This window comes from Ochlerotatus camptorhynchus, unplaced genomic scaffold, assembly GCF_037179485.1.
Source record: "Ochlerotatus camptorhynchus isolate MF236.1 unplaced genomic scaffold, CSIRO-AGI_Acam_v1.1 ptg000100l, whole genome shotgun sequence".
Classification (NCBI taxonomy): domain Eukaryota; kingdom Metazoa; phylum Arthropoda; class Insecta; order Diptera; family Culicidae; genus Ochlerotatus; species Ochlerotatus camptorhynchus.
In genome coordinates, this window is record NW_027040590.1 from 409,408 (window position 1) to 433,423 (window position 24,016).

At 36.4% G+C, this 24,016-nt stretch overlaps 1 protein-coding gene across 2 annotated transcripts in view; it reads right to left on the bottom strand.

The window, feature by feature from the left end:
- The window catches only part of BicC (protein bicaudal C), a 46,522-nt gene extending 24,045 nt beyond the window's left edge, over nucleotides 1–22,477 (bottom strand). The window contains exons 1-2 of one of the 2 annotated variants that reach the window (XM_065219158.1): nucleotides 22,193–22,477; nucleotides 1,941–2,322 (exon numbers count right to left, since the gene is read on the bottom strand). In XM_065219158.1, the coding sequence (XP_065075230.1) occupies nucleotides 1,941–2,151 (211 nt within the window). In that variant the 5' untranslated portion in view covers nucleotides 2,152–2,322; nucleotides 22,193–22,477. Of the gene's footprint in view, nucleotides 1–1,940; nucleotides 2,323–21,793; nucleotides 21,969–22,192 lie in introns of those variants that run through there. The other variant, XM_065219159.1, reaches the window with a different exon arrangement.
- Nucleotides 22,478–24,016: the final 1,539 nt, after the last annotated feature.

Sequence of the window (24,016 nt, forward strand, 5' to 3'; positions counted from 1 at the left end):
AATTATCAAAATTCCAAATCTAATCGACTACCTGTTAGAACAGAAGTTTCTCAGGGTAGTATTCTTGGGCCTATATTGCATAACATTTTCACTTTGGACCTCCCTGATTTGCCTCAGGGATGCCACAAATCTTTGTTCGCTGATGACACAGGCATTTCCGCTAAAGGAAGAAGTCTTCGTGTTATTTGCAGCAGACTGCAGAAGAGTTTAGATATTTTCTCTTCTTATTTACAAAAATGGAAGATTTCTACCAACGCTTCCAAAACTCAACTTATAATATTTCCACATAAGCCTAGAGCTTCCTTTTTGAAACCTAGTAGTAGTCACATAGTCACTATGAACGGAGTTCCAATCTCCTGGTTAAACCAAGTGGCTTTGTATAGTACAGACATAATTAAGTATGAAAAGGATTGACCGCTTGCGGTTGCTACTCCGTTATTGCTAGATCACCTGTATTACACAGAGAATCAACAAACGATGCATGGTGATCTCATACTTTGCAATAGGCAATAACAGCTCCGGCCGCGTTCACACGTAGGTCAATTACGGAATGGATAGGAATGGTCTGTTGGAAACCAAGAAATTCTCCTCACTTCCACGAATTTATCAATAGCTTTACAACATAATTTACTTGTTTTTTGAATTTAAGTATAATTATATCCATAATCCCGCCCTTATTTAGCCTCGTACTTGCAACTTAAGAAGGGCAACCAATTGCCTCGGAGAAGCAAAAGTCCGCTGTGCTATTGCTTCGGTTAGCGCAGTAAGGGCTTTATAATGTAGAGGGCGCTCTGATACTCCACAGGCTCCGTTAGCGATTAGGTTTTTGTTATACCCCTTTAGGTACTGTGGAGTCGATCGATTTTAATTTGCAAGCCAATGGAAAACTGCTTGATTTTTGGAAAACTTTGTTTTGCCTGAGGGTTTGCCCAAGAATGTTTAAGATATTTCTAGAATTTTTTTAATGTTATTATTGAAATTTAGAGAAAGTCAAGTATGATATGAGATAAATAAGAAAAAGAAAAATGATGGTGCTTGGAAATGTTGACGAAACTTAAAAAGCAAATAAGAATAATTTCAAGAAGTAAGGATAAACGGACTTTGTTGATTTTCAAGGAACATTTGAGTGATTTTCCGCCCCTCGCTGTTTTGTGGTGTGGCAAATTCCCCCTTCACCACCTAGCACTGTGCTGCTCATAACAGCATAACACATCAACTACACAGCAATTTTTTTTTTTATATTACATTCACGAGGATACACTTTAATCATACCGAAAATCAGTAATTTTTAGGACCACAAAATAAACAAATGCAGTAAAAACAGCGTAATGTCAGTTCATGCACTGTATTAATGATGATTTTTTTCTTTTTAGTAAGTAATATTACACCACATTTTCGACACGATTGAAGTGCATCCACTTTGATGTGATATTAAAATTAATTTTTGCTGTGTAGATAATGCACTATTTGAAACAACGTCAACGTCAGGGGCAGGCGAGTCGTTATTTCAGACATATTTATATTTTATATGGCGCTGGTCAATTGGATGCAACTACTTAGCTCAAATTTTAGGAACACAGCACTGGTTATAGCTCATTGAAGTTTTTAGGAGAGAGAATAAAACGCTATATACACAGCAAAAACATAATTTTGATATCACATCGAAGTGGATGCACTACAATCATGTCGAAAATTTCATGTAATTTTTATGACCATATAAATAAACAAATGCAGTAAAAGCTGCCTAATGTCAGTTCATGCATTGTATTAATGATAATTTTGTCCTTTTTAGCAAGTAATATTACACCATATTTTCGACATGATTTTAGTGTATCCACTTTGACGGGATATCAAAATTATTTTTTTGCTGTGTACTTTTGTTTAGCACTGTATAAGCAGATTTGGTGTCGCAGCTTCTGCCCTCTTGATCGCACGCTTACCTTTGATCATTTCCTCCAGCTTCTGGCGGTCGACCTTGAACCGCTCGACATGCAAATCATCCGGATTGGCCACTCCCAGCTGGGCGGCAATTAGCCGCAGGTCGCCCCAGTCGCTCTCCACCGACGAGATCTCGCTGCCGGTCGTTTCGCTCGGTGGCCCGCCACCGATGAAGATGTGCTTGTTGAAAGGTGGACAAGATGCCGCCATCATTTTTCAGCCACCCGAACGGGGTTTTCCTTGGGTTATTGCACTGATTTGTTTTTCGGTTCGACTTATTGTTTTATTCGGGACTACGATGTTGATGGGTTTTTGTCGTCTGCATGAACGGATATAAATCTACCACAATGTTATTCGCGACCAGAGAGAGAGTAGGTGGTGATCCTGTGAAGAAGATAGCAAAAAAACGGAAATTAAAAATCGAAACATGAGCTGCGCATCTCCCCGCATCGAATGTGCCCACTCGATGGTGTTGATGTGGTGAATGGGGGCAAATAAATTGGATTTTTTGTTCTACACATAATTGATTGTATCTCATAAATAACATTCGATCGACGATGGTGATGTGGCAGGTCATCAGACAAAGAGCAATTTGCACAACGATGAAAATAGGAACTTTTGACAAAGTGCAAGTGCTGATGCATCTACTGCTGAACTTCAATAACGGTGGTTAACTAAACAAAATAACCCTACCTTGTAGCCGCTTATGGCTACCCCCTAACAGACGTCCAACTGTAACATTGATTGGACACTGACGCGCAGCCAAAAAAAAACACATCCTTCCATTATCAGATAGCACATAAATCAGAAACATGAATTTGTAAAACGCTCAACACTTTGCTACCACCCAGAGCCCAATTCATCAGATAACATCGCACTTATTTCCATCGAAATCACCATTCACACACGGGGCTATGCATGCCATCATCAAAACAACCAATGCCTAAGCAATGTTTGCCATTTTCCACTGACAACAGTCAGCAGCAGTACTAACGGCTAATCGAGCAAATTGTATCTTCCTGGGTGAAATCCAATTCGGGCGATTTATGGGCACCCATTTGCGAATAATTAATAATGGCCCCTTGAGGGGTGAAACGACCATCATCGACGGTTCCAGAGCGAGGTGATTTTGGGCTCACGAATAATTGAAACATTGTGAGTGGTTCACTTCCGATTCGATACATCCCGCTCAATGGCGGTTACTTTTGGGGATTTGGATTTTGGTGAGCGGGGGTGTGTTGATTGTCTAGAGCTGGCAAACGCTGTTGTTTGCGTAAACGTTAGGGTTGTCAATGAGTCGGCTTGAATGCAGTTTATGGAAAATGTAAAACGAACGGGGAGCCATCTCTACGGTTTCCCACCACCACCGGGAGAACCGATTAGTTTTGTGGCGAGAGTTTGCACTGAAATTTATGAGTTGTTTTCAGTTTTCGCAGTGTCCCGTTAAGTGAACGGTGACGAAGTGGAAGCGTATTTGGTGATTGTTTGTTCAAAACATCCGCCAACCAATGCTGGGCACTGTCATCACGGTGATAGTGAATTCAATGGATTTGCAGCGCCGCGGATGGGCAGCAAGTGCGTTGAAATTGATATTTGTTGTGAAAGGAGAATGGTTGACTTTGGTTGCTCGATGATCGTTTAGGAATGGCAACATTCGGCATGGATCCGTTTGGAAATTATAACTTGCAATATGTTAAAGAAGATGGGTTAATGTGAACATACTAGTTGCCTGTTTTTTTTTGGAAATCTACAGAACAACAACAACGCATCTTTAGTGGCACCAGTGGTGTAGGGGTGAGCGGGCCTGGGTACAATCCCAGTCGTACCTTCGGGATTTTCTGAGGCATACAATCTCTGATCACGGGAGGGGGGGCGGGAGGGACGTAGAGCCGTTGATCCCGGTCCGTGATTTGAGTGTTCAGGTGTGGGAGCTGCCTTCCTGGCGGCGTTAGCATTGGTACTCAGTACGGAAAACATGGTCGACGGAAAACAAATCAAGGAAAAAAACAACGCATCTGGGTCCTAACCTAGTGTTTGGGAAATCATACTCTAATCTCAAACATTGACCTCTTCTGAGCAGTAGGGTTAAATACCCCATTTCCGGCCTATTAAGCACTTAGTCTTTCTTAATCTAGCGCAGTTTAGCCCCAAACGGCATGTTATTATTACTGATGGCTTTCAAATTTATTTACCTTTCCGTATGTACCGTAAGATTTGATAAAAAGAAACCAATCGTTGAGATATTGTCAAAAGTATATAAATGCTTCTTGACGCCAAACTCGGCCTAACGCATTGAAACGCCATTGAAACGCCAATGAATTCACTTCGGCCTATCGGATGAAGATAAAACATGATTCGCTCGGAGTGCTTCTTTTGTTTTTGGGAATAATGGGTGCAAACCTTCATATCACGCGTTTTCATTGACTTCGTTCGGTAGCTTATTAACCTACCCAGGTTAATAAGCTACCGAACGAAGTACCCACTGCGGACTCACTCAATGTGCTTGTCACTTGGGAGCCAGTCAGAACTGTCAAACGGGAGCCAAACATTCAGAAGCAACAAACTCAGTTACTGTTCTTACCTCTTGTCAAGCATTGCAATCTCATAAAAATGATTCATACTTTTTCATAACACATTCTTAATTGTAAGTTCAAAGACAAAAACCAACAGTCTCAATAATGAAAGTTTAAAAACCAGCATAGTTTTTATGACTCAGCTGAGTTTTCAATTGCAGTAAAACATACTTTGGCGAAACATGGTTGTAAACAAACTTTGATAGAGTCATGGGGGCTCGAGCACTCCTGGCTCAGAGCTTTTGGCGGAAATCAACTCAGAAAGAACAAAACAATTTTAAACTTGAACAAATTTTCAAGCAGTTTTCCATTGGCTTGCAAAATGGAATCTATTTACTCCGCAGTACTCAGTTATTTACTAAAGTATTCTATCAAACGCATAATTGACTTGTTAGCTCTGAAATCGTGGATTTATTAGAAGTTTTCTGCACTCAGTTTCAGGTGCTTCTAAATCGGAATATGTACACGCAACTCGACGAAAAGCGCGTTTGATTGAATGGAAGCTCTCGTTGCTTTCAACTAATAATGATGTCATAAGAGCACGCGCACCAATGCGTTGCTAAAGCTATTTTAGCAACCTCTACCATAACGCAGTAACCGCACTGGGGGTTGCTATTCAAGTGCGGGAAATAACAATCTGCCTCTCGGTGAACAGCGGGTTGACAAATATAGCAGCGCGATAGCAACCGGCCCAAGCATTGGTATATCCCAAGTAGCATTTCTTGTTTTATTGCACTCTATTAGTGGTTATTGAGATCAATTTCATAAAACCGCCAATAAAATTAATGGCTCCAGCACAACCTTTTGATAACCGCTATAAGATCGTCTTACAGCTTAGTGGACCACTCTTAATAAGGTTTATAAAGCATGTTTGAGAATCACAATAAAGCTGTCTCAAAACCTTTTGTCAGGAAACCTAGATACTCTACAAAAGGTTCTCATAGCCTCTATAAGAGTAATATTGTATCCAAGCAGTTTTATTACGCTTTGGTGAAAATCAGTTATAAAGGCAATTTAATTTTATTGGCTTCAAAGCAACCGCCATAAATTAGCTTGTTGTTGTTCTGTTCTGCTGAAACTTTTTTTCCAAATGGAAATCTTTAGCGGTAAAAATAGGTTTGGGTGTTGGTGTCAAGATCACCATGCAATCAATTTTGTTTCATGGCGACATTAGTGAAAATCTTAAAGAAAATATATGACTTTTTAGAAGTTCCAAAACATATGCGCTTGAAATGTTGTTTAAGAGATGAACTAGCCTCAGGCTAAAAATCTCTAAAATAAAGATTAAAAAAAAAAAAAAAAAAGCTTGAAATGTTGTCGTGTATATTGGGATAATATGAGCGTTAAATAAATGCGCCTCCAAAATAATTCAAGTTAACGAAAAAGATTGTTTCAGAAATCAAATGAATTTGATGGAATCACCTTAATTTTACAGAAAATAGATCTCAATACATAAATTCATACCAATGCACACTGGAAATCATTTCAGATCTCTTATTTAGCCATTATTTTATTGAAATTTCTTGGATTTTATTCCAAGGCTAATGGTATTTTCATAATGACAATATGGCGACAGAGGACAGCAGGCAAGAAAAACACCAAGCGCAATTTCTTAAAATGTCTAATGCTTACATTGCACGCTGGGTCAGGAATGCAACCTAGCGGAGCAAAATTAATAACTCCGAAACGAAGCATTTCCGCGACTTGGTGACTTCGGCAAAATTTCTCGTCATAATAAGGACCATCTATTGACATAAACAAATAGTTCAAAACTTTTCCGCAAAGATGGTGTCACAATTTAACTTCTTTCTCTGACGTTTTGGAGACTTGATGTCTTGGGCAAAGTTGTTTATCTTGACAAAATGAACAGCTCTTTCAAAGACGTTAAATTTCCACTGTCTACTGGTTCCAAGTTATATGGAGTTAAAGAAAAAAATGTCGAAAATATGGTTTTTTTTTTTCTGTTTCGGTTTTTTTGCTTACAGCTTTATAATGTTATATTTTTCTCTTATGCGAATACATTAAATAAATTGCTTTTGTGAAGAAACATACTGGATTAAGCTTCAAATTTCAAAGACATTGTTGAAAAAACGAGAAAAAAACACAATTTTGACATTTTCAGCAAAAATTAAGCAATACTCGATAAACAAAATATCAAAATTTGAGAGAGGTATATTTTGGTGTTTTTTTTTAGATATCTTCATTTTAGTGGAACATGATTTTTTTCTATAACTTTTTTTAATGCATTGAATTTGTGTTTCGAAGACTTCACGACTTTGTCAAAGTTGGTTATCTTGATAAATTAAACAAATTTTCTTAATACGTTAAAACTTCACAGCCTACTGTTTTCGAGTTATGTGAAATAACAGTAAAAATGTTTAAAGTAAGTGTTTTAATTTTAAATATATTGTTTAAATGAATATACCTCGAAAACAGTAGGCTGTGAAGTTTTAACGTCTTAAGAAGAGTTGTTTATTTTATCAAGATAAATCATTTTGCCAAAGTCGTCAAGTCTTCAAAACGCCATTTCAATGCATTAAAAAAGTTATAGAAAAAAATAATGTTCCATTAAAATGAAGAAATCTAAAAAAAAAAACACCAAATATACCTCTTTCAATTTTTGATATTTTGTTTATCGAGTATTGCTTAATTTTTCCTGAAAATGTCAGGTTGCGATTTTTTGCGCTTTAGGAGATATTAACGCTCAAAAATTGTGTTTTTTTTTTCTCGTTTTTTCAACAATATCTTTGAAATTTGAAGCTTAATCCAGTATGTTTCTTCACAAAAGCTATTTATTTAATGTATTTGCATAAGAGAAAAATATAACATTATAAAGCTGTAAGCAAAAAAACCGAAACAGAAAAAAAAACCATATTTTCGACATTTTTTTCTTAAACTCCATATAACTTGGAAACAGTAGACTGTGGAAATTTTACGGCTTTGAAAGAGCTGTTCATTTTGTCAACATAAACAACTTTGCCGAAGACATCAAGTTTCCAAAACGTCAGAGAAAGAAGTTAGATTGTGACACCATCTTTGCGGAAGAGTTTTGAACTATTTGTTTATGTCAATAGATGGTCCTTATTATGACGAGAAATTTTGCCGAAGACACCAAGTCGCGGAAATGCTTCGTTTCGGAGTTATTAATTTTGCTCCGCTAGATCTCATTCCTGGCCCAGTGTGCATGGGATGAAAGCAGAACAGATAAGCATAATGCATGCTTTTATTACGAGAACTATTTTTTTTACAAGAGCAATTCAAGCTGAACTTTGCATTAGGTCCTAAGTAACATTGATCGATTCTCTTCGTCGACTTTCTCTTTCGTTAATAACTTATTCACAGAACCGTTTCTTGATGTGTTTGTCGTATTGGATGCTAGATAAAAGCTTCTTTTATCGATTTATGTGCTGAAAATACCTGGGAATGTCTTTACATGACCGTGGGGATGCAAAGAAAAAGTTGACGAAGTGAATCTGTCAATATTACTTAGGACCTTATGCAATTTTCAGCTTGAATTCATTTTTTTATTTGAGGGCAAATGTATATTCCTATTCTACGGGTGCAACCGATGAATTTTACAAACATTTAGAAAAGTTTTGAATGGTACATTAACCTTTATGAAACGTTATGCGTGATTTCAACCTTTTTGCCCTAGGACTGTCACCATTCCATGTATTTCGACCAAGATTCGACCGTGTCACCCCATGTATATGCGAGCGAGAACGGAAGAATCATGGAGATTGCTGACGTTTTTCTTACACACACTACGTCGCGTATACGTATACACGAAATGTTTTCATGCTCATGCTAACAATTTTATTGATTTTCTTTGCGCTCCGCTTGGAAGTACCGGAAAGTTTTTATTCTTTTCTATGTTGTAAAATTAAACCACCTATTTACATTTCTGACAAGTTGCAACTGAATGCTTATAATTGTTTAAAATAACTGTTTCATGGCCAACTAGTTTTATTGCGCTTACTTATAAAGCAACGAAAGGATTTATTTTTTGGTTTTATAAGGGCATTATTGTATACTTCAAAGCAATCATAAAACCTTTCATAAGTGAAAATAGCATAAGCATCAGTTGGTTTTTTTAATTAGCTTTATAGGGGTTTTGTAGATAGCTATAAGAATGTTTCATGACTTGCATTGTATATGACCGTGATAAAGCTGTAGGTAATGGTTGCAGCTGCAATAAAACCTTTATAAATTTTGAATACAGCCAAGCAGCTCTAGATTTGTTACTAGGGATATGAAATGGTTGTTTTTGTTTTTCATTTGAACATTGTGATACATGAATAAATTTGTATTTGGGACAAAAATGTGGACCCAAGAGACAGCAAAGCATGTCCATAAATGTGGAAAATGTGTAACAAGTTTCTAGATTTTTTTTAATCAACTTGTTGTTATGCTGCATTAATGAATTTGGATTTGAAACTAGTATGTGCACTCTGATGGCCATGGAACGGCCCTTCAAAAGATCCGGAGCATCCGTAAAGGGGGCTAGCATATACAATCAGGTAGCGGTGTGGTTCTCTGGAAGATTTTGAACATTAAAAAAAGTAGTCAAATCCTAGTTTTATTTGGGCTTCCCTGAGGTTTTGAATCTTTTCTGAAGTTCATTAATTTTTCTATTCTTCCGGAAATTTTAATAATATTTATAAAATTTTCTGAAGCCTCGCATTGTTTCTGAAGCATCGCAAAATTCATGAAATTATTTAAGTATCCCATAATTCCTTTGAATTCCTCTAATCATCTACGAAGTTCCGAGAACTTCCCAAAATATAATGAAACTACCAAAAAATCTATTTACTTCTCTGAAGGTCTCTAGTCGTTCTTGAAGATTTCAGAACATTTTAAAAGATATCGCGATTTTCTTGAACATAATCTGATCGTCGCTGAAGTTCCTGCAGTTTTTTTGCAGTTCTTTAAACTGTACTTGAATTTCCTTAAAATGATCCAACATTTTCCTGATGCTCATGTAAAATCTCTTATGTTTCTGAAATTTAAATAAAGGTCTTGGTACTTTGATGAAGTTTCGGAACTTTCCTGACTTTCTTGGAACTTCTTAAACATTCTTCAATGGCCATGAAATTAGTTTATTTATTTATGTATATATTTATATATTTATTCCATTCCTGAAGTACCCTCAATTCTATTGAAGTTCTTGGTACTACCCGGAACTAAATAGAACGGTCAAAAAAATTCTCGAAGTTTTTCTGTATTTTATTAAATTGACCGGAATTTATCGGAGCTTGCGCATATATATCTTCGAACATCCCTGAAAGTCTGGAATTTCTTGAATTTCTCGAAGTTATGAAGTTATTGGAAGTTCCGTTGATATCTCTGAAATTCCCTAAAGCTTTCTAGTTTAACTTCTTAAAGGTACTTGGAAGTTCTTTAACATGTCAATATTCCTCGAGTTATCTCCACCAGGGCGTCACAATATCAGCTTCAATCGACCAAATCGATGCGACGAAGAGACTGCTGGCTTTCTTTTTCTGTTAAAGTCGAACAGCTTCGCAGCATTCTAGAACCTCAGTCGGCGTGCACAAACAAATGTTCAATCGCTTGTCTCTCTTTCTCCCGTCGCTCCATTGGTCTTCCTTTCAAGCTTCGTCGAAACGGATGAGCGAAAGAGCGCTCGACTTTGATAGTTTTCTCTTTCATGAAACACATCAACAGAGGTTTCATGACGTATATGACGGAAAATGAAAAAAAAAAACACATTTAAAGCATTTCTCACATCAAAACACTATCTTCCATCCATATATTTATCTAAAAAAAATGATCGAAAACGGGACATAACGCATTTTAAATAAATTGAAAGAGCGGTGATAGAGTGTTCGTGAAAGGGAACTGAAAGCCATAATGAGGTTTCGTTTAACTAGAAAATCGACGTTAGTTACATTGAAAGCGATGAGCAAAGCAACGACGAGAAGTTCCACAGCCAGCCTTTCCTTCTAAGCGTCCTGCTTTTTTATTTTCGTTTCTTGCTGATAGTCTAGCTAGGCGTTATAGAAATGAAGCGTCGAACACGTATGTATGAGAGAAACAAAACACGAGTTCATTTTAGAGCTTCGAAATTGTAGAGCCCTGATCTCCACATCTCTGAAATTATTTTGACTTCCCTAAAATTCTCTAGATATCCCTGAATTTCTCAAATTTTCTTAAAAGGTCCTGCAGTTCCTGAAATTTTTGGAAACACTTTAAAAACCCTGAAGTTTGCCTGAAGTTCACAAAAATTTACAGAAATTTTGCGGATCTTTCCTTTTGTTTCCGCAGTTTGCCTATGAAACTTCCTGAAATTCTCAGTACTTCTTTTCATTCCTCAGACTCTCCTGAAGATCTATATTGTTTCCTGAAGTTTACGGAACTTCCCTTATGTTTTCCTGATGATGTTCCTGAAATTGTTCAGAAATTAATGGAACTCCCCAGAAGATCTTAAAATTTCCCCTTAAACATGGATCTACTGTGTTTTCAAAATGTTTTTAAGTTCATTCCCTGAAGTTTTTTTTACTATCCTTAAATTAGCGGAACTTCTTGATGGTTTCCTCTATTTTACTGAAATAAATGGATTTGCCATAAAGTTCTCGAATCAAATCTAATGTTTTAGGAACGTCCCTCAAGATCTCACAGTTTTCCTGATATTCATGAACATTTTCAGAACTTACCGGAAGTTCACGTAACTTACTCGTAGGTCTTTAAGCTTAATTTTTTTTAAATTTAATGGTACTGCCCTGAAGCTCTTGATTTTCGGTGAAGTAAATTTTCCTGAAATCTATTAAATTGCCCTGGAGCTGTCGAAACTTACTCTTAAAGATATTTTAACTTACCCACATTTCTATCAATTAGAGCTTTTTAAAGGATTCAATTTTTTTCTGATGTTAATAGATCTAACGTTTTAAATTCGACCAACCGAGCTTGATAAATTCACAAACCAAAATATGTAATCTAGTAATCCAGGTGCACGCAAACCAAAAATCTATTACAATGAATGTTAGTTCCATTTCCTATCATCCTCTGTTCATGAACATCGCAACGAATGTTTGAAATTGACCATGCAGGCGATGTAATGGTTTTTGTCTTTTTTATTTCGTGTTCCATCTACGCTTTCGACTATACCAGTAAGCTTGTAGAACGACGCACATTGTAGAACATTGTAGAACGACGCACACACTTGTCTCGAATCTCTCCAGCAGAAAAAGCATACGAAGTCGAGCATGCGAGAAAATGAGCGCTTCATGTTTGTTTTTAGGCTAACCATATTCAGAAGCATGGAGAGAGCAGTGGAGAAAGCACAGGCCTGATAGTCGCAACGTCCGTGGTTTCGAGTCCAGTCGGCAACCCTTTTTTTTTATTTTTTTCGACATAATTAATTTCACTCACTAATACACTACACATTTTTCGGTCTCCAATTTTCTTACATCGGACCGCAGCTAGGTATATCGCATCCTCGGTTCATGCGGTCTCCATTAACATCCTCTGATGATGAATCACACATAATTGTAAGCGAATCTTACATGCCCCGGTTGGGTGTGGGCATCCGAAAATGCCTTTATGCATTTTGGTGCGCAACCTTTATAAGATAAGCATACGAAGATCGATACTTTGATCATTTTTATGAATGGACCACTTTTATGGATGTTCCGGATCTCCCAGAGGACAGTTTCGTGACCACCAGTGTGAGCATTCTGGTCGCAGATTCAAATTTATTCATGTAGCATCACAACAAGTGATTTAAAAAAAAATCGCTGGGCTATACGGATACCTGGGTCAGTAGTTGGATCTTAACCTTCAATCTTCGGTTTCGTGGTTAGGTATATCAATATGTATGTATGTATGTATGTAAGGTAGCCACCATCCTTTCAAGACTTGTCTTGTATGCAGCTCCACTTAATAGCAAGATCAATTTGAGCTACCGATCTGAATTCACTATATCGCTGTATGAAGGGCCAAAAACGGAGGGGTGGACCCGTAAGCAGACACTTACGCGAAATCCACGGGAATTTAAGAATCTCCTTCCAACGATACGCTCCAACAAATCGAATAACACAATTCGCAATACTTATTAAGCTTCCTACTGGATGGTTTGTTAAGAAGGGCGCGTCAATCGCCCTGAAACTGTTGGAGTAGAATTCACACCACCACAATCGAATCGGTAGGATAAAGAAAATGATAGTGTTTATTCTCTCCTAGACTCCGGCTGTCAATCATACCATCGTCCAGTTTCAGTTTGAATGATACCTTGATGCTCCCTCCCAACCCAGTATTTATTTATATAATAAAAATATATGCAATGGAGAAATGAAATATATCAGAACATTAAAATATGACATAATGAAATACATTTATATGGATAATATAGTTGCTACTGCAATGAAGAAGTATTTTACATATAATAAGATGCAGCTCTACACCTCCTCAGCTCACAACAGGTGGATGCAACACTGAAATGTATAGGATATATTAAGCAATTATATATATTTTGCTCGAATGATACTAACAATAATGCTAAAAATTGTGATGAATAACTAACGTGACGAGAAATAACCTGCTTAATAATTATAACATATAATATTATTTAATGCTTCTGTTTCATATTAATTTCGATGACTTGCTTGGGTAAACTGAAATATTAAGTTAAAGGTAATAGTATATCATGCAATGTATAATTTATATAATATATGTAGTGAAATGCAAAATGTATGTATGTATGCAGGTATTTCCTTAAAACACAGAAAATATAACAAAATACCAGTGGCGTTCCGTAACCTAACTATTTACCTGTGCATTAACTTTCAAAACCAGATTTAATGCCATATTCATATTTGAATCGGTTGAAAATACACTCAATCTTCTAGTTTACTCGATATCTATCTATTGCAAGCAATATATTGATTATTATTTATGTTTTGAGAGTTGGTGCACAGGTAGATCGAGGTTAAGGAAACGCCACTGGAAAATACAGAAAACCTCGATTTAAGTCACTCAAATTCTTTACACTCAAGCTATATATGAATATTTTAATTGCATGGTATGATTGAACTCAACTTTGTCTATTTAATGAATCCACAATTTAAGTAAAGAATCAATTTGCTAAATAATCGAGGTTGTTTGAGCATACAAGAGTTATAAAAATAAGCATCACTGATTAATTCTTGAAATAGCAAAACTCTGCAAAGGTAAAACAATTTAATAACATATGGTGATATTCAATTTATTCTCTGGGTAATCCAAATTCTGAAAACCATAGATATCATATTATATTATTATAAAATAAATGTAAATAACAATAATTTGATGTTTGATACACCTTCTGTAAATGAAAATTATACAGATTATTATGATATAATGAGATTTTAAATATGTAAAATAAAAATAATTTACTAGTCATGCAATATATAATATATAATTAATGTAAAATAAACATGTACCGTAAAACAATGAATGTTTTTCAAATTTTATATTTTTAAAACAAGTACTGAGGATCCAAGAGTTAATTCGTTAGTAATATGTTGAACGAAAATTAAAGCATTTGCACTTTTTTTTTTAGTTTTGTGACCTAACTTCTGCATTTTGATTTGGGGTTACTTTGATACTGCTCGATGAATGTAGAAAAAAATGAGTGAAACTCAAACAATTTAGTTCTTTAAATATGAAACTTTGAATGAGTATATAATCAGAAAACTTTAAAAGCAATAATAATTCAACATTGAATTTGTGATGGCTGCATCGGAAAAAACATTTCATAAGTTATGGTTTGCGTGCTTTTTCAAAAGCGCGAAAAACACGAAAATGGTTTTTTAATATTTTTGTAAAATATGTAACACATACTATATAAAACTATATACAATATCAACGGAAATACCCTAAGCTACAATATGGAATCAATGTTTCTTATTTGGAAAACGCACAGCGAGTAAATTTATTCTTTATATTATACTATCAAAGTTAACCACATTATCAAAGATACCTCGTTTTACGGTACTACAAAATACAAATAAGCTCGATTTTAGTTAACCTCCGTACATTTAACTGATTTATTAGATATTATTGGAATTGAAACAAAATCTTTATTATGCACCATGGAATCTTTAAACGCAATATGGAATGCTTTTATAAATATTGGTAAACTTTAATAATGAATCAATAGTCAGAAAAATCGAGGTTATTTGGACAGTTAACAGTTTTCATGCACTTGTTATCATGCATTACAATGATGTGAACGAAGGCTGAAAAAGTGGTATGGCATTATTCAAAAAAATTTCCATCATCGAAGAGCTGAGAATCTACTTAAAGATTTAAATCAATAAATCCAGCCTAAACGGAGGACTCACGAACACAATAAGCTCCCCCGTGACTCATATTCCGAATCTGATTATTAAATGAGTATACAATTAAATATATCAACAAGTAATGGAATTTTCTCTCCGGGAATGGATAAATAAAATGGTTAATTGCTCTGTCATATAAACTTTGAACATACATTAGAGAAAATCAATCAATGTTACGTTGCTTCTTCCAGTTGTGTTTTGATCCTGTTTTAAATATTTGTCATTGAATATATAATAATAATATAATAGGACCTGGGATTTATTAAAACTCAAACTCCAAGGTGGTGCCCTTTACTGCCGATGATCTTTTAAACCTGGAAACAAAAAAGCTACGAAAAAGCGCTTATGCCTTCATTAAATTCTACTCATACGCGATGTTAATAAAAAATAATAAGATTCTCTTGAATGGGTCGCGTCGCGTCGCGTATACTCCGGCCGCGGCCTAAGACGGGTACAGAATCCATAAAACATTAACATTTTTGAGCTACCGTGCCCCTTACTTCACGCTTGACGCTTTACCAGCGTAAAAGCTAGCAATGCTAAATAGTAATTACTGTACATAAGTAATACAAATCCGTATTTTTGGTAGCACTGGTAGCAAGCTCCAATTTCCGATGCGCTGCAACTCCGTTGTCAGTATATTCTAATACACACGTACACGCTTATGCTATACAACTAAATCGAGATCCATCGAAGAAGTGCGAGCTAGAGAGAAACGCATTGATTGGAAAACAATGAATCCCTCCATTTCCGTGTGCTAGATAGAGAAAGACGATAAAACGTTATAAAGCTCTATGCAGATGAGAATCGAATTCGATTTCAACGCTGTTCCCCTGCAAGCGAGTAGTTCGTCAGATCCAAAAGCGAGCCAACGAAAGAGACGATCAGTTTCACATTACTCGATCTCCTGTCCCTGTCATGGATTCCAAGTCATAAAAGCAAGACAAATGACACCCGTGGATGGACCATCTCTTGCAACTCAGCACACTCACAGGAAGCCTGTGAAAATGCAATGGTATCCGAAAAACATAACTAAGGGCAGGAGGAAAAGCTATCCTTTCCAAAATTTTACGTGATACAGTTCATGGATGCCCCCTTAGTGAAAGAGAAAGATAGAAATAGGTAGATGGTAGAATGGAGAGATCTCACCAATATTGATATGCGTCTGTGTTCCGTATTAGCCACACGGGCACGCTCGTACTCATAGTTGTGTATGTATTTGCCTAGCATCGTACGCCGGTTCCACCAATTCTGCTGCATCTTCAACAAACACAACACGAGCCTTTTTGCACACACATAAGCTTGACCAAAATCGAATGCTTTTAGCTTTTCGGAATTCACAAATGACTTCGTTTTTTTTCATCTTTTCCACATTCACTAACACAAAACAAAAATTTTGCACCCGCCATTTCTTCAAGCCCATTTCACTATGATGGCATTGGACTTTTTTCTTTTATCTTCCGTTCACTGCACATCCTCTGAATAGAGTCATTATCAGTCATTATTGTAATAATGTCTTGAATGACAATTTAATCACTCTTCGATGCAGCCGAACTAATAAACTCGCCGACACATATATAAAAATGCAGATATACCGGGAGAAAACTTATGCACCTCCACTCGCGGCAAAACCACGATCCGAACTGTCGTGGTTAGGTATATCAATATTGTCGAAAAAAAAATAACGAAACTCTGTGATCAATTTCAGTTCGAAGTGCGAAAGCCGAAAACGTAAATTCACAATTGTGATAGCAACGACCGATGCGTAAACAAGTTGCTAGCTAAAATAGAAATTGCTTAAGTTGTCAAACTAGCAGCCCGAATAGCAACGCATTGGTGCGGGTGCTCTTAGAAAACAAGGTGCAACGGAATCATTTTTGCGGCTATTCAACTCAACTCACGTTGTGAATAGTCTCGCAATATCAAAGGAGTTTGTAAAATCAATATCAAGCATAATATTTTGCTCCAATATCACACTTGATATTGAGAGCGCATGAGAGCAGAACAATATCAATTAGCTAACGATTATGTCATCACTGATCTGAAGGTAACTGTCAGATCAAAGCATGCTTCATCAATTTTATCAAGACGGCCGAGAACATTGGAGCGTCCTTTTCTAACATTTTTTGACGTAGGACTACGTCTGTGATATCTATATGGGAGTACACTTTGTGAAAACCGAAAATGGAACATGTAACGAAATTATGAAAGATTTTGAACGTTAATAACTCAGCTGCTCCTGGATCAATTTCAATAATTTTATCACCAACCGATCAGAAATATTTCCACGCATCGATAGCAATGTTTCCAACTGTTGATTTTCAACAAGAAACTATTGGAAAAGTGGTAAAAGTCAAGCGTCGAAATAACTAACAGATCCACTAATTACGTACATGCATATGCTGCTTCCCCAACACAGTCATCAGAGAATCGTTTCTAGACGAAACATGTCGAAGTGGCATTCGTCTACGATCTTCGGGCGTGTGCAAATAGGGAGGATGCAATAGCGGCACATTTTGCACACTAATCACCATATTCAGAACCACACGGCCCCAATGACCACACAAAATTTTAATGCTCTCCAGAGTTGCAATCTTGTAACCAAACTTGGAAGCAGGGGTGTAAGTGATTTTGATCGATTCTCTTCATCGACTTTCTGTTTCGTTAATAAGTCGACGACAAACACAATCATTGATACGTTTGTTGTTCTGGATAATAGAAGAGGAAATCGATGAAGCGAATTGACTTTCACCCCTCTGCTTGTAAGCCCCTTAATTCAGTCGACGTCATAGCAATGAAAACTAGCATCGCACCGCTTTTGGTTCTTGCGGTACACGTGCTGGTTGCATTTCTGCTGTTCGGTTGCAATTATTCGATTAATGATTAATCGTACAGATTTTTCTAGCTATTGGATTCAATATTTTAAGAATTTTCAATTTTTCGAACGCGTAACCGACATTCATTCTTATTTCTACTCGTTCGATTTAGCGCAGTAGAGAAAATAAATAAAAGTACTAATTCATCTGAAGAGGCATAGATAAGAACCAGATCATAAATTCGTCCAGAAAAGTGTTTAGCGTCTTTCTGTTAAAGGCTAAGATTTACCAACTTGTTGAGAGAAGGAGAAACGAGAGAAACGAGAAAAACTAAAAAGGGGAGGAGCTTTAGCTTCCAACCTGTCCAGCAGCAGACGGGCCTAGACTCTTGCGAGTACCCAACCATTGAACCGAAGAATATGGGATTGTCCGGTCCGATTTGCTAATTCTGCTGCCTACACGTCATCTTCCAAAGGCTTTAATCCTGTAAATAACTACTATCGGTCACCAAGATTTTTCAAAAGAATTGAATTCCTGAACATGCCCCAACTAAAATTCATATCAAAAGGTTATTTTCACGACAATCATAGTCATACTAAAGAATATGAACAGAGAGAACCCCGCTCTAATTCCTACTTCTACACAAAACACAAGCTCCTGCTGCAGTTCACAAATAATATTTATTATATAAGACCACGTAGTCCTACGTCACCATTGCGTACAACCCCATAGGGCTGTCATAGTTTTTTTTGTGAAAACTGCAAGGCGTCGGATTTCCGCTTCCTTCTTTTGAATCGCGCTGTATGATTATTAATTTAGATGAGCTCATAAAGCATTGAGAATTCGCAATGAATGCTTTTATAAAAGATGTATTTTCGCAAAGAGCTAACAACACAGAGATTATCAATTGTTATGCTCCTACTTGCTCACTGCTTAATAGAATTTTTTTTAGCTTTAACATCCAAGAACAGATTATGCCTAAAATGGCCAATTGAATAGAATGATGTCTTGCTATTATACATATTGTGAATCCATTGATATAACAATAAAAAAAAACTTTCTTTGCGAGGTTAGCTAGTCATCAATAATAAAATATAGATGCAAGAAGTCTTGTAAACGGTCACGGTAGTTGACACATTTTCTGTGATAATTGACTGATTTTGCCTCCGACACTTGCAAAACAAGCTATCATAGTACAGTACCAAACTAAAATGTCATATGACAGGCTCTGTCATACGACTCCGTCGTCGAAGACCGTCACAAATGTATGTATTTTAGTTTTTCTCATAATAAGAGCTGCTGATGGTGTGCTTGTGTGAATTCTGAAAATAGCAAGCAATGATGTCCTAGTAATAATATTTCTGATCAGAAATGGTTTGATTTACACCAAATTGAGGATTTACAACGAAATCACACATGTCATATGATAGCTATTTTGATAATTTTCTTTTAGCTCGAATGTTATTCTACCGCTCGTGTTGTGTGAGAGAGACGACGGTAGAGCATGAGTGCTCAAATAAAAACAGACTGTCGCGCACGACAACGAAGCGAGTGTAGTAAAAAACGTCATCTGTTTCAACCCCTGGATGCAAGCACTGGAAATAAAAGTGGAACAACTCGCGTTTAAGTAAGAATTGTAAAACGATCTACACTGATTGACGGCAAATAAATAAATATAGCTGAGTGCACTGGCAAAAATTTACCAAATTATCAAGCCCGTTTCGTTCCTTACGCTGCCCATAGTTCAAATCATACTTCAACTACAATGATTACCTTCTTTCGGACTGTACAAAAAAATAAATATCTCAATAGTTCAACAACGTGTTGGATTGTTCTTAAGGGAAAAGACGACGTCATTATTTTTTTTGGAAATTCAATAACAGTTGATTCGTTTAAAACCGAGATTCTGTCAATGAAAATGTGTTCACTGTGTTTCGGTGGGCATGTAGAATGCAATGAACACATTTGTGAAAAACTCTAATCTTTATCTCTTATACATGACGAACTAAAGTGGGCAGAACATGTTACTGTTATTCAGTGAATATAATTTACATTCACTGACAAACAATTGTGGGTTCTGTTCGCTATGGTTCATCATGTATAAGAGATAAATATTTGAGTTTTTCACAAAAGTTGTAATTAAGCATGAAACCTAAAAAAATTACACATCATTTTACGAAATTCTGTTGATGCAAAAAGTAAGAGGCAAATGAAAGTTAATGGTTCTCCATGCCTGGGAATCTTATCTTCTTTTTTTAAGCATACTCTTTGAGTATTGAGTTCTTATCATTTGAGTTGAAAAAACGTGGACAAACAATATTAAAACAACAACAAAACAGCTCCTGCTAGAAAGAAGGCATCACATCTACATTTTTAAAGTATACGTTTGAGTGTTCTAAATATGCACAATGTGAAAAATAACATGGTCCGGTTCTTAATATATCTCTTTCTTCACATGAACAATGAAATAAAATTTTCGCACTATTACCTACCGTTCATTTTATTTGCCATAACAACAGTATGCCTACTGTCCACTTCACTTGTTCAAAAGTATGCCAACCATCCATTGTGCCTTATGTTTGTCATGCTTAAAGTCTGTATGCCTAACATACGGATGGCAACCGTACTTATGCCTATGCTACTTATGCCTAAAATCTCGCCACTCACTGGCTACCTCCCAGGACTGTTAGTGGGTATGTTATATAAAAGTGACTAAAATAACGAAAAAAGCGGCCAAATAGTGACTTTAAAACAATTAAAAAGTGATTAATAATGTCAATTATTAATTTAAAAAAGTGTTCCAATCTTTCGTTGACTGTGACCCATTGTCATACTTTTTATGAACTCACAATCACTACCTAGTATTTTTCATGCTCGTGTAAAATAAATAAAATAACGGTTTAAGGATCCCATACATTTGATGTCGAGAAATTATTGTTTGTTTAATTATTGTTAGGTTATTAAATAATAATTGTCTCAATTCAATAACCAACTACATTGTCCATTTACATATTATGTAGTCATTTATCTGACTTGATTCATGACGACAAACAATTTACTAGAAATTTTATTTTCGATTCATTATTTTGAAACGAAGAAACCCAAGGTTTGAGAATCTCTCGAAAAAAAAATAATATAAGATTCCAGAATAAAATTTTTCAATGCTTGGACTAACAAATTTTACACCTCTAAGACAACCAAATTCATAAAATTGTGCGACATGGAATATTTTTTTAAATTTTGAACATATATAACGTAAGTTTACAGGTCTAAAAAAATAATGAAAAATGTTGAAGGTACAGACTTGAATGCCTAGAGCACGGAGGTGAAGATAGCAAATTATTAGAGATTCCATCAACACCAATTGAACAGTTCTGGGTATTCGCAATTCTTTACACGCTGATTTGAATCTGAATCTTTTTACCACAAACTTGGTACCAAATCAAGCTGGGATTTGATGTGATTTGTCAAAGGCAGCATTTTAAGAAATAGTGACTTTAGTGACTTTTGGGTGAAAACGTGGCTTTTTAGTCCCTCACTAGAAAATGGTGATCTAGACACTGAAAAGTGACCTGCTACCGCACCTGATGCCTATGTTCTACATATTCAATGATAAAAAGTTACTAAATCAGTTGTTGGCATGGATAAACAGCTGTCCTATTCGCAATTTGTTGCAGAATGGTTGTCGCATCTGGACAGAGTCACCAACAGTCATGTTGTGCCACATAGAGAGTTTGTCAATCGTAGGATGGGTCTTTGTCTATGTTGTTCCTCGATCTCCGTTTTTGGTATTGTCCAAATTGTTTATTAAATAGTATCACTTCAATATCTTACTTAATTTTAAATCAATTCGTATTCGGACCAAATCACCTTTAAGTATTTCAAGAACCATTTTTCACCTCGTCCAGTTTAATATAAATGAACATTCATATCCCTCTTACTTTGGCAAGTTGGAAAACAATGAAATTCGAATTATCATGGTTAACTAAATTCAGATGGATCATGACCTTACTTCAAATGATTTTATACCATCCCAGACGACACAGGATCCTTTAGTAATGAAAAAATAAACTTCATCATGGTCACACACATTGCATTTTGCATAGAAATCCCCAATCGTGCATCATACCTTAAATGCGATGGTTTTTAGCCTAACAATACTTCACACAGTTAAACAAAACTTTAAAACCAATTCCACTTTCTTCATGCAATTATTTTTCTCCAAACTCCAACTTTTTATCAAGTCTGGTCAAGAATGAACTATCTTTCCTGTAGCTAAACTATCAAAGTCCACACACGACACTTTATCGCACTCGATATCCAGACAGACTAATCATCTCCAGCAGATATGTTACTTATTGTAGCTGCAATTGTTTGAAATTTCACAAGCAAAACACAACAGGCGAGTTCATCGAACCCTGACCAGAGGTCATCAACCTAAGATCAAATCAAAAACAAACTGCCAACGCGATGCGATCGTCGTGTAGGACACATCACTGTATTGGTGGACGATACTGGTACCCCTTACCTTTATTTGAAGGGAGCCGTTTTCTGGAAACCTCTTTCACTGCTTGGGGATCTTCGGGTTGACAAAATAGCACCAATTTGTCATTTTTCTTCACGATCACTACTGCACTTCATTTCACAACTAAGCATGCAAATCTATTATTAAAATCACGTAACATCAATCAACAGGCCTTCCACTGTCACCTTCAGGTCACTTTCGGGTGCGGTCACGCTGTTAATGCTCTTCCCCGAAGTTGGTTACAGCTTTGATTTTGCCAACTGATCGAGAGATCGAGATCGCCGCTTATAGGGCATTGAGCCTTGCTCGGTGGACAAACGCTGAGAGAGAGAAAGGTACTCACTCATCGAGAACGGTGATCCGAACGGACGACTGTTGGGGGACAAGGATGACGATTGTTTTTAGGTCAACTGCAGATCGGTGATAAGATGAGTAACGGTTGGTGTGAGAGATATCATTTCCTGTTGGTTGAACGATTAAACAATGACCGTTGAGAGCGGGGTGCGTTCTTAGAATGTAAGGTCAAATGGATGATTGTGTGCCGTTCGAACGAATTCGGATTCGTTGTTTGTGCCAATTGATTTGATTGATGTAAAGCAATTTCAAATAAGTTGATCCTGCCAACAATTACTTTTAAATTTAATTTGCATCAAAATGAAACCATGAACTGCAAGCACCAGAACGTTTTAAATCTATTGTCATTCACAGAGGAGCAACGGGTGCCATCCTCAGGCGCCTAACGTCTGGAAATTACATTTTAATAAAAGTAGAATAATGGAGTGTTTGAATATGATAAAATCCCCGGGAGAAAAAATGGATATCTTGAGCTGTCGCTTATTTCCATTTCCTTATGCTAGAACAAGTAGCATCGCGCACCATGACCAACATCATCTCTCTCGCTGTAGAAGACGGTCCCCTAGTGGCTCGAACAGGGATGCCAGATTTTAATGTTTGTGTAAATATTGAAGTTTAAAATTTCCCGGGAATCAACTACCAGGGAATCGGGAATTGGAAACGGGATTTCCCGGGCTCGCGGAAAATAAGCAATTATGCTTGAAAATCAGCATCAAATCTGTTTTTTGGCGGTAATGTGCGATTGGTTTCTATGGCAAATATTTGCGGTTAGATAATCACGTTCACTAACATTCAGTTGATGTTTGCAAATGAAACAAATAAGTTTAAAATAGCAAATTGGAGTTCAACAGGATGGCAACTACCAGTAAAAGCATGGATAATCTGAAAATCATCAGGGAATACCAAATCACCTGGAAAATAATGGAATCATCAGGGAATTATAACACCAATCAGGGATTTTTTGTGAAGTAAGTTCACTAAAGTTGATGAATTAATTTTTATTTTCAGCGTCTTGATTGACTCTATTTTTTTATAAATTTATTTATTTGTCAAGGCTTAAGTGCGTTAGCTTTACGGAGCCGTAATTCAATATATGTATTTCGAATATTTCTTATAACTAAGGTTAGTAGAACGGGGACCAATTACCAGCGGCTTACTCGAGGTTAAGGACAACAATTTTTAAACAGGTAGGACGTAGACTTGAGACAAGATACATGGGGGCAATTGTCGTTTTAATCTCCGTTGTCGTTGCATCGGTGAATGAACGTGGAGGAAGCACAGCAGTGGCGGGCAAGTGCTCTGAATCTGAAGGACAACTGAAACGAAACATAACACAGAGCCTATCTTGCGAGAACGGTGAGAGGTCTTACACATTAATTGAAAAAAAAACTACTAAAGAATCCTAAGTTCTTAAACCGATTCGTTCTAGAAAGTTGTAAATCATCTTCATACAGTATATAACATAGTTTTTTT